The sequence below is a fragment of the Lontra canadensis genome, unplaced genomic scaffold (genome assembly GCF_010015895.1).
Source record: "Lontra canadensis isolate GAN:19392208 unplaced genomic scaffold, GSC_riverotter_1.0 scaffold69, whole genome shotgun sequence".
NCBI classification, from domain to species: Eukaryota; Metazoa; Chordata; class Mammalia; order Carnivora; family Mustelidae; genus Lontra; species Lontra canadensis.
In genome coordinates, this window is record NW_022631063.1 from 6,721,351 (window position 1) to 6,733,272 (window position 11,922).

The window sequence follows — 11,922 nt, forward strand, 5'->3', positions numbered from 1 at the left end:
AAGGAAGTTAAAAGCGCTCTTCTAGCGCCCGACTAACTCAGTCGGTAGAGCATGAGACTCTTAAAAGCACTCCTTTTTTTTTTTTTTTTCTCTTGCCAATAGTGTAGGCAACCCCTGAGATGGGAAAATGTACAATAAAATACATGAGTCACTTTCTTATAAAAATGCCCCTATTGACTAAGCTGTCATTCTTTTTAAAAATGTGTTTAGGCTTCTAGTGAGATGTAGGGATGCAGGCACGGCAGTTTATCCATAACTGACATGGATAGTCAGTTATGGGTAGTCAGCCCATGGGAATTTTTGGTTTCTATGGAACGTCAGTGCACCAGAGCTAAAGACTATATATATATCTCTTGTCTAAGAGAATGGACTGTATATCCAAATGGGTAAATGGGATTTCCTTATTATCCTCAAAGTAAAACATGCCCAGAATCTGCCTTTATAGACATTGGCAATAAGCCTAGACTGGTTTATATCTAGTTGCCAAGAAATGTACAGGGACTAAGGTAAGACAGGAGAACAGTCCAAGTGCAGATAAGGGGATGACCAGCGTGAAAATACTCATAAGGTTATTATAAAGGCCGTGCTCAGAAGGTTGCATCTGAAGTTTCAAATTCCACCTTCAATATTGATCTTTCTAAAGTCTTTGGAAGAGAAGGATGAATTCAAGAAAGTTCAAGGATAGCAGTATACTCTCTCCTTGAGCTGTGCCAGCAGCGATCCACTTCTGGAACTATATTTGTAAACAACAGGCGTCCCCAACAGCCCAAATGAAGTCTTGGCCTGCCGGGGAGCTGGAGCCAGAGCCAGAGTATAATGTGCATTTCTCCAGCGAGGAGGCCCTGATGGGTGGAGTTAGGCACCCTGGTTTGGGGGCTGTTGGGCCGCAGGGTGGGGTGGCGGTGGGGCGGGGTGGGCATTCCCAGGAGCAGATGGGAAGAAACACTGGGATTCAGAGATCCTGGGTTTCAGACTGCTCCATTTGTGTCTTCATTTATTTCTCTGTCAGAGGGAAAATAAGACCAATCTCACAGGGTTGTTGCAAGGATCACATGTAATAATGACACCAACTTTTATAATATACCATTCACAATATGTAAATAAAATATGTCTATCTCTACCTTATTGTTCCTATAAAGGCTATTCTCTGTACTATAATTCCTCAAACTTTGTGACAGTCTATCTAAAGCTAATCTGTCCACCAACAGTCAGGATGCTCATTTTTCTCCTTCTGTATCGGCAAAGTCCTGACTCCTCCACTTCTGTCTTCAGATGTTAGTGTCCCCTCATTCTCTACGGGGTCCTGTCCATCTGCTACCCTCCACTTCAGTCACCTCTCCACCCGTCCCTGACGTCCTCATTTTGTTTTTCATTCGACCCTTGAAATAATAGATGTGAACGCTCAAATATTGATAACAGTTTCTCACATTTTATATGACAAAATCCCCTCTTCAGCCCATAAATCTGGCCTAAACTGCCAAGACAACTTTTCCTTCCACTGTGTTTGCTCAAGCAACTGGTCTGTGTACTGTTTCTGATATATCTCCTGTAACCTCCTTCTGCCCTTTCTTTGTGCCATTTCTCCTGCCCTGAGTACCCTTTTCCCTCCTTCCCCTTGACTGAGAAATCCCGATTAAGTCCTTTTAGCCTCCTTGAAACTTTCATGTCCTGGCACTCGCTGAATCACGCATTCCTGTCTGCACCACTCATGAGTGAATGTGCCTTGAATTGCTAGGTCTCTTAGTGTTATGCTTCAAGGCCTGACTGAATTATAGACCCATCTGGGAAGAGCTCATAATATCCCCAATAGCCAGGCAGTACAGGGCAGACACAACAAACATTGGTTCCGTTCCTGACACTGTCCTGGCTCCTAGCAAACGCATCATGCTACATTTGTACCTTTAAAGAACTCTAACTTGAATCAAGATTAATAGGGAGCAGGTGCATGGGTGGCTCAGTCAGTTAAGCATCTGTCTTTGACTCAGGTCACGATCCCGGGGTCTGGGATCGAGTCCTGCATTGGGCTTCCTGCTCAGTGGGGAGTCTGCTTCTCCCTCTCCCTCTGCTCCTCTCCCCACTCGTGCTATCTTCTCTCTCTTTCTCTCAAATAAATAAATAAAATCTTCTTTAGGAAAAAAGATTAACAGGGAGCCGTAAAATATCCAACAAATAGATTTACTTATCAAGAAACTATGAAATAACTATAGTAAGGCTCTTTCTCCAACGATAATGTGTTCTATTTTAGAAAGTGCTCAGCTGTGTACATACAAGTTGTGGATGAAGATGTTTTCTTATTAGGCAGGTCAAGGACAGATGGAACAATCTAGAAAATCAAAGGTTATCCTGACTTTATTTTATTTTTACTCTTTTTCTTCTGTCAAGTTAATATTAAATACAGTTGTCAGTGAAATTCTCAGTGCAACTGGGAGTAGCAAACCTTACTTTTTCTCCTTCAATTGTTAAGCATCTTTTTTTTTTCCCTAAAGGAAGAAGATCTTAACAGTGCAATGAATAAAGAGCGACAAGAGTCTTCATTAAAATCAAAACTGTTGAGACTGCAAAAAGATATTGAAAAAGCCTCAAGAGACCAGGAAGGTGTGTAATTATACCTGTGAATGGCCCGATCAGGGAAAGTGTTCTTTCTACTCAGGGGTTTCATTCAGAGGTAGGGCGAGTCCACCTTTGCTAACTGGGGCAGGGATCACCTCATTTAAAGATTCATATGTCAGACCTAATTTATGTGAATCAAGAAAAATGGGAAAGAAGACAGGAGAGCACAAACAGATTGAAAATGACATTTGGGTATATTTAAGAGCACTCGCCAAGCACTGTGTCTCCAGAAATAATAGCATTTTGCCGTGTTTCTGAAATTGGCTGGAATGAGGGACAGCTTGCTTGGTTTAAAACACGGTAAACCTCCTGGAGCACACGGGTTTAGTTTCCTTGTTTATTTCTTTGTAAACGATCCTTCTGAATGAGTTGGGGATGTCAGAACGGGAAACAGCTCTAAAGCGATGTGGGTAATAAAAACAGCCCCGCGCTCCTGATTCTGGTGTGTGGAACTCATTTGATGTGGACCAAAACAACACACTGAAATGTAATCCCAGAATCCCTGAATCCAAGAGGGTGAAAAGTTAGAAACTACCACAGTGAGGGAGAGCCCAACACTGCGATAGTTTTGGGAACCGACCACGGACCGGGTCCCCAAGGAGGATTCACAAAGCTCATCTTGCAAAATAACAATCAAGATTCTTTTTAAACACCAGAATTTCTCAACTTTCATTAAATGAGGGTACAGGCCACCCATTCAGTCAGTCAAAGTTAGTCACAGCTACAAAGAGAGAGAGCCTCGGCCACTGGGAAATCGCCCTGGTATCCCTTCTGGGCTCAGGCTCCCCCTGCATGTGCCCCCTGTCAGCTGTGTCCCCCCAGGACAGGAAGGACATCAGTGACTGAGGGGACGGTTTCATTGTCAGGCCTGGAACGCATGCTGAAATCCTACTCCAGGGACGCCGCCTTCTCAGACCCAGAGAGCCAAAAAATCACGGCAGCCTTGATGGACGAGGTAAATATTTGCAGCGTCCACTTTCCTAGATTTAATGATGAAAGAGTTATTTTTAGAATGCTTGTTTTCTGGGCCTGGTTGACCTCTGCTTGCCTTTCTTTTCTCATGACATAGAACAATCTAGTCAGAGAGCCTCCTTGACAAGCCGTTTGAGGGATCTGGAAAAATTCAACTACTTAGACATGTTTGCTTTAGTGTCCTTCCAGGAAACCAATTGTGCCTAAAATAGAATTCCCCAAAATAGAATAATTCCATCAAGGTCTGGAAACCACGTGTACTTTAAGCCCGTTAAGAGAAGTGATTAAAAACACAGGGTCTGCATTCAACAAGGCCTGTATTTGGATCTCATTCTGCCCTTTCCAGGGACTTGGGACAACTTTACTTTTCTCCGTACCTACCTCAGAGGGTTATTGTGAAGATAAAGTGTGAGCTAGAAAGGGCCAGCACCATGCACTGAGGAGAGCTGAAATCCTAGTAACTACAAAGAGTTCATTTCCTACTTACCGGTCCGCTAACATCAGGAGCTTCTGAAAATAACAGGAGAACGGAAAGCTTGGCCACAGAGAAGGAAGAGGGGAGTCTGGAGTGTGCAGCAAAAATTTCTGAGGAAAAGGGAAGAAAAGTTTAGAGACTGAGGTGGTTTTGAGGGAAGAGGAGGTACTGTCAGGAGAGGGCAAGGAGAGGCATCTCTGGGCCTTTTTGCTGAGGGCCTGGCCCACAGCAGCTCCCGGGTGTTTGTGGGGGGTCATGGACAATGCGGCCGCTTCAGAGGCACCCACAGTGAAAGGGAGGCCAGCAATGGCCTGTGGATTTTATGTAGGAGTGAAAATGAACAGATACTATGAGCTATGTGTGCTAGATACAGGTTTTCTGCTGTGACAGAGAGAGAAAGTTGACTGGGATTCGTCTGAGAAAAACTCAGGAAGAGATACAAAATCTTTAGCAATGTTTTGAAGGAAACAGGCAGCTGGAACGTTGTACATAGTCTGACTGACTCTTGTGAAAGCCAGGTACCTCATCCCTCTGTTCAAACAGGCAATTTCGGTTGTTCTCTGGGGAAAGGAGACAGATACAGCCAGGTACAGTTTAATCTGTTTTTTAGCAGAGGCTTCCTTTAGTGGGGGAGCTGTTGTAAAAACAGGCCTCACGCTCTCAGTGAAGAGAAAGGCCCTGAATTCTGTTCACTTGGGAGCAGAGGTCTAACACACTTGCTGGGACACATGGCTGCGGGTCCTATGAGACTAGAAAGCAGTCCATAGGACATTCTCTGTGACAGTGAGAAATGTTTGGTTTACGAATTCTATGCAATCCCTGTTTACCGAAATAAAGTCCTATGGAGCACTTTGTGATGGTGTGAAGTTGTAAGTTTATTTCTTTGGTGGTTCTTGCATAGAATTTTGTTGTCATCATTACCAGCCTAGGACATGTACTGGGATATCTGGGTACACGTTGGCCTGATTCACACAGCGGAGGGTGCAAGGTTGGAGAGGGTCCACCCCCTGAATTGACAGTGTTTATGATGGAGCCAGTACAAACCTTCAAGTATTTGGATGCCAAATATCTTTGTAACTTGGTTACACACCGCTGCATTGGGTGGAGGGAGACTGGGGATATTGGTAGACTTTGTGTTCCCCAGGCAAGGTTTCTTACAGGAGGAAACTCTGTTTCATTTAAATTCTTCCCAATTCATTGTCTCTTGGTCCTTCAAGTGCCATATTTGAAGCAAGAATGTTGGCAAGGCATGTTCTATGAAAAATTTTTGCAGAAATTGAATGTATAGTAGACATTGCCTTCAGAGGTGGGAAGGAGCACCGCATAGAGGAGGAAGGAGGCTTGCCCTATGATGTTCCCGGATGCAGACTAGGTCTAATGGTAGAAGGTATGTGATGGGTTTCGATTTCACCTTAGGTTAGCCTCCCCCACAATGCAGTGGGTCATTCCCCACCGATCAGAAGAGTTCAGTGCATGGTTGTGGTCCCCTGGCAAGGAATGCAGGGTTAGGAATCCCCATGCTGGACGTGTGGAAAAGGGAGGAAATGATGGTGAGGAAGAGATGGGGTAAGCAGGCTCCTTCCATTGTTTAGTTTCCAGTTATCCTGACTGAACACAGCTTGACAGAGAAGCTATTATGAAGTTTCTAGTTCAAGGTCAAATGGAGAACTAGGAGTGTATCTTTAGCTTCACTTATTTTTACACCCAAATGCTCCAAATATTGTTTCCAGTTTCCAGAAGTGTTACTGTAAACTTTTTGGGTAATATAAGACCTCACCTCTGTAAGAAAAACAGTAACAGCAGCAGCAACAACAAAACCCACTTCACACCATTTCAGTTGGATCCTATTTGATACAAGTTCAGCTGTGCTCACAGTACGGAGCACTATGTTCAACTGCCTTTCTTCAAAGCCCTCCAAAGCTCTGCCTTCTGCAGTCAACACTTATTATTCCCTTTCTCACTCCTCAACAGTAAATTGAGTAAAGCTATCTGTTGCCACAGAACCCTCATCTGTCTAGGTTTCCAGTTTATCCTGTTCATAAGAGTCCAGAATAAGGTGCACTCAACAACCACACGTTTCCTTTAAAGTGCTTAAAGGTCCACTTTTTGCTCCCTTTAGCATTTTCTGTGCCTGTCTGCATGAGTTGCACGTGTACTTTTCTAGACCTCTCTGTCGTCTTGGGAGTTTTCCTGATATCCCTCTACCCACGCAGCTGTGCCTCATTTTCTAGAAATTTACTCACATGGCCAAATGATGTGTCCACAGACCCGTTTGAAACTAGACCTTTTGCAAGCAAATGCCTACAAACTGTCATCGGTGTTAGCAGAACTTGAGCAAAGACCTCAACCCAGCCATCCCTGTAGTAACTCCATCTTCAAGTGGAAAGAGAAGGTAAAAACTTAAGAGATGGATTGTAATTTCCTGACGGGGCTTTTTGTATGGAGTGGCTTCAAGTAGTACCAGGGCGGAAAAGGCTATTATGAGTTCTATATGGCATAGATCTCGAATCCCAATTGTGGAATTTTAAGATAAATTTATTTTTATTCCTTTTAGTGTAGTAACAAGAGCTCATCACAAATGAGTACTTCCTTTGCAGACTAAATATGAGGAGCTAATAACACTTTGGATTCCTTCTTCTTCCTCCTCATATCTTAACTTCATTCTCTGAACAGGCTTTTAGAGTAAAATTTCATACGGACCTAAACTCTGAGATAGAGGAATTGATGATGAGCTCGTGAACGCACAGGAGTCGCTCCTCCTTGAAGCTGTTTTCCATTTCCTGTCAGAAGGGGGAGCTGTAACCATCTTGTGATAAACTGATCTCAATCACTTAGAGTCCTGGCAATTTCACTTGCGTTAAAGCTGATTAAAGTTGAATGTGAGGAAGTAAAGCTCTGAATGTTATTATTTGACCTGGAGCTGCAGGTCAGAATTGGAAACACGGGCTATAAAACGCTGTAATGGTCTAATTCTGAAAATATTATGGCTTCAGAAACAATTAAGGTTTATAGTAGAGTTTAGGAAAGTATTGAATAACTTATTTATACTCTCCTCCCCAAAATTCAAAGACAAACTCCTGAGGTAAAAAACTGTGGAAGAGTTAAACTTGTCAAAAATATTTTAGATGAATGTGTTGTTAAAATGACTTTTTTTTTCTTTTTACTCTCTAAAACAGCAACAGACACATAGTTATGTAAAAATATCTCGGCCTTTTCTGATGAAGAGATTAGAGAATGTGGTGAGCAGGACATGTCCTGGTGGGCAGAGAATCCCAATTTCCTCATCTACAGGTAATCCCATGCCCACAATAATTTGGGCCTGGGTTCTGTTGGTAAAGCACATTGTGACATTTACATTTTATTTTCAGGGTCACATGGGCATATATCAGTACAAAAAAAATTGCATTTCAGTTAGGACTGATTGATTTGTTAGCATTTGTAGCTCTCTGTGCAGATGTAATCCAAAAATGTGGGAAGGAGTCAAAAAGCGGAGGGTTGGGGGAAAAAATGTATGCTATAAGAAAGGTCCCTTAGATGACTGGCATCCGTGTTATTCAGTCTGCAATTTGCTGTCCATACATTCACCCTGAACCATTGTGAGAAACTCTGTCTCCACAGTCTTCTCCAAAGGTCCATAGAAATCCTGTCCTTTCTGTGAGAAATGTGGTGATCCCAAGACCTACCTCCTCCCTTTATTCAGCTGCCTGACCTTAGCTGTTTGCCAGCCCACACCCCCCACCTTTCACCTTTCAACACTCACACACACACACTCGAACACATTCTCTCTCTCTCTCACACACACTCATTCACACACACCCACACACGTCATTGTCCCTTGTTTAACTATAGTTTCCAAACTCAATTCTCGAGTTTCTTGATGAGAAGTTGGCAAAAAAATTCCAGGAAAACCCCAGATGTAATGGTTCACGTGGTATAGTAAAGACTCCCCATCACTTTAATACATAATACCAATATTATTTATTTATAAATAATTATCAATTATTTAATAATTTTATTATTATTATATAATAATATTTAATACATAATACCATATGTATTAGCTAACTGATGTTGATAAAGAAGTTCATGTGGGAAACAGTTTTCAATTATCATCTTTATTATTTTTTTCTCCAGACTCATCATGTTTCAAATTATCATACAGTTTTTGATTATATCATATACCTAGTCCCTACACATAGTAGTGTGTCATAAATGGTTACTCTACCAAGGAATGAATACTATGTGAAATTGTAAACTTTCCTCTTGAGAAAATGTCAGCAGATTTCGGCTCTGCACCACACCATTCAACCACTCAGGAGCTTCCCATTCTGTTCATCTTGCCTACCGACCCAGCATTAATAATTATAACCGAATCCAACTTTCAGCCTCCGGTGTGGCCCAGCTCAGCAGCGGTCTTTGCAAGGCTCAATATTCTTTTCAAGCCAGACAAGAGGATGAATTAAATTTGGAAAAAGGTAAGAATCATTTTCAAATAGTTTGACTGCCTTACCATCGTGAGATCTTTTACTTGAATGAAACTCCTGTTTTGTTTCAACAGCCTTACAAGTTACTACAACATCAAACCATCTCAGGTTTATAATCACCCTTTTTGGAAAAAACAAAGATAAGGCACACCAGAAATAAAAGTCACATAATGAAAATAGCTAATATTTAGTCTGTGTTTACTCAGTGCTAGACATCGCTGTAAGCACATTGTCCCATTTAATGTTCATAATAGCCCTTTGAGGTAGGTATTATTGTTGATTCCCATTTTCTTGTTAAGAGACTGAGGCATGGAAAGGTTAAGTACTTGGCTGAAGTTACAGGAAGTGATAGCATAGGCTTTGAACTCAGAAACCCAGAGTCATGCTTCTTATCACAGCACTAACTGGAGTAGAGTGTCAGTAATGGAAAGTTATCACAAAGGTAGCCCCACCTTTTTCTTTTCAGAGAGGTAAACACACAGGAATATGAAATGATTTCCTCTCATGGCTTAGGGTAAGCGTGAGTTCTAGAAGCCGGGTCAGAGAACTTCCAGCTTAATGTTTCTCCCACTTACCTCTCAGAAAAGTGGTTTATGGCCAATCTAGGAAATGACCCCCTTCTCTGTGTCACAGATTTTTGTTGAACATGGAAAGGTGTGTTGTCATGGGTTACCCTCAACATTAAATAAGAAAAAGTCACTGGCCTCAACTTTCTTTCTTTTTTTTTTTTAAATATTGTTATTTATTTATTTGACAGAGAGATGACAAGTAGGCAGAGAGGCAGGCAGAGAGAGTGGGGAAGCAGTCTCCCTGCTGAGCAGAGACCTCAATGTGGGGTTCGATCCCAGGACCCCAAGATCACGACCTGAGCCGAAGGCAGAGGCTTTAACCCACTGAGCCACCCAGACGCCCCTAGCCTCAACTTTCTTTGTGTGTCCAATTAGCAACCATATTTGGATGTTAAAGCTAAGGCAGAGATCTGGAAATGAAAAGGTGAGTGAGAAAGAGTTGTGTTGTAGTAGAGAGTTTATTATCTACAAGCAGGAAATGGCACCCAGAACCAACAGGAAGTCATGATGGATTTTGCAGTCACACAACAGGGACACCATGTACTTGCTATTGGTTAATGGGTGGTTCCTTTTCAGATTGCCAGCCAGATTTCTTCCAGGAACTACTTTTCCTTCTAGGTCAGAAATTAAAAAAAGATAAGAAAAAGGGAAATAAAGAGTAGACCCTCTCCTCCCTTCATCTTAAATCAACATCGCCTTTATTTAAAAGTTGAAAGTGTTCTGGAAGTCACTTTGTTCCTCATCATGTCATCCTAGGGTTACCTACAGCAGTAGGAAATGCTGTATTCCCACTTCCTGTGTGAATAAAAAACACATTTCTCAGATGCCACCTAGACTCCAGGGCCTGGATTTGAGTTACATAGTCACACAATAAACTGATTCTCTTCTTTTCCTTTAGTTCTGTTGGCAGCAAAGTCTACTTATACTTTATATCATAAGTGGGTTCCTTAAGTAAACAAAACCATTGGAGGCTTGGGGAAACTGGCAACAAAATTTTAAATTATTTGTTTGAATTTCTGTTAGCAGACTGTGTTGATATGCTGACCTGAGATCTGCTGGCCTGACAGAACTCAGTGGAGGTAGAACTTAGGCTGAGAATGATCTCCTATAAGAAAAGTGATTTATGAGTGAGCTGGGAAGGAAGGGGGGTGGACAGTCCTTTGCCTAAGAAAGAAAATAACTGGGGAGGAGAATGAATGAAAGATAGACTGAAAAGTTACCTCAGAAGGATGCTCAAGGTAAAGGAGCTCTTAGATCCTGAAGGAAGATGATGTTTCAGCTTTGATGTATAGTCAGCAGCCAGAGTGGTAGGACTTTCTCCCAAGAGAGGGTCTTAGCCAGAGGATTTGAGGTACCAGGTTAAGCTTTAGGGTTACTAAGATCAGAATAGTGTTGTTTTTTTTTAAAGAAAGAGAATTAGAGAAGGGCCATGTGCTTCTTAGCAATTCTATGTATTTGATTCATTGCTTTAAAATGTATTGTCTTCAAATTGATATTTTATTAAAGTAATCTATGTTGCTGAATGAGGGGGTGTTATGTTTCTGTGCAAAGCTGTGAGTTGGAACTTTGGACTATAATACTGGCTCACGTAGTGGAGAGAAGCTCTCGTGATCTAAAGAAAAGTCTGGTAGCTGAGACAAACCTTGTAGTCACCATACCAGACTCTCTCCGTCACCAACATGAGAAACCCTTAAAACACAGACACGGAGAAAGAGTTTGATGACAGGCCATAGGCCGTATCCAGAGTAAGCCATCCAGCACAAGAAGGATGTAGGACCCAACGTGATTCTGTTCTTAATGAAACTATCTTATAGCATAATTTGTCCATTACCTTATTCTTTTTTAATATTCTCTGCATTATGCCTGCTTCCTACAGAGGTGTTCAATAAATTTTGCTTCATATGAATCACGTGCAGAGAATGATGCTCCCAAGTAACTCCTTGAAAGCAGAATCTCCTTCCAATTGTCTTACCCACTGGGTCTGGGCGTGTACTTAAATGGCAGAGCACCCTTTGTCTAACTAAATGTGCATGTTCACAGGTGACATTGTGACTATATACAGGAAACAAGAAGAAGGATGGTGGTTTGGTTCTCTGAATGGAAAAAGGGGCCATTTTCCTGCCGCTTACGTGGAGGAGCTCCCTTGAAACACTGGGAACCCCGCTACCCAGGCATAAGACAAGATTCTGAACACACCGCCTTCCTCTGTCAGCCGTCCAGGGCCGTGCAATAAAGACAAATGCTGTCGTCTTTACAAACGGAGAACGGAGTCTTACCTGTGTGTCACCGCACGTTGTACTCTTGCTTATTTGCTTGAAACAGAGTCGGAGGATGGAAAGCAGAGGGAGGGAGGAAGGAGCTTAGCGGCAACTAGAGTTTTCAAATCCCAAGAGACCCTAGAGAGGCCCCAACACAGGGAGAGAGACGGAGCTCAGATGGTTCAGCCACTTGCCTGAACTCTCACAGTTTTTTGGTAGCACCACAGAGATTAGGACTCAGGTGTCCTTTTTGTCTGGGTTATGTGGCAACAGGCCAGAGTAAGCCTGTGAGGGGTCCAGCAGGGGCTGGGGGGCAAGGAAGAGCTGATTAAGGAGATGAAGAGCTCGGCAGAACCTGGCAGGTCAGACCCCAGGGAGGGAGACCCAGGTTAGGAGAGGGTAGAATAGAGAATTGGGAGCTGAGGCCAAGAGGGAGGGTGATAGAGAAGAGAGGTCTGGCTCCTAGGCAGAGGAAGTCAGTGTAGACAGAATGGAGTTCCATCCTCAGCCAGCAAGCTTCTGAGGAAGTGGCTTCTTAGATAGCCCCTGTGCAC

General features: G+C 42.6%; 1 protein-coding gene across 1 annotated transcript in view; it reads left to right on the forward strand.

Moving 5' to 3' along the window:
• NOSTRIN (nitric oxide synthase trafficking) overlaps positions 1-11,377 on the forward strand; it is a 56,317-nt gene extending 44,940 nt beyond the window's left edge. The window contains exons 11-16 of the mRNA XM_032880378.1: positions 2,487-2,595; positions 3,477-3,565; positions 6,324-6,449; positions 7,234-7,348; positions 8,443-8,532; positions 11,151-11,377. Coding sequence (XP_032736269.1) covers positions 2,487-2,595; positions 3,477-3,565; positions 6,324-6,449; positions 7,234-7,348; positions 8,443-8,532; positions 11,151-11,257 — 636 coding nt within the window. The 3' untranslated portion in view covers positions 11,258-11,377. The remainder of the gene's footprint in view (positions 1-2,486; positions 2,596-3,476; positions 3,566-6,323; positions 6,450-7,233; positions 7,349-8,442; positions 8,533-11,150) is intronic.
• Positions 11,378-11,922: the final 545 nt, after the last annotated feature.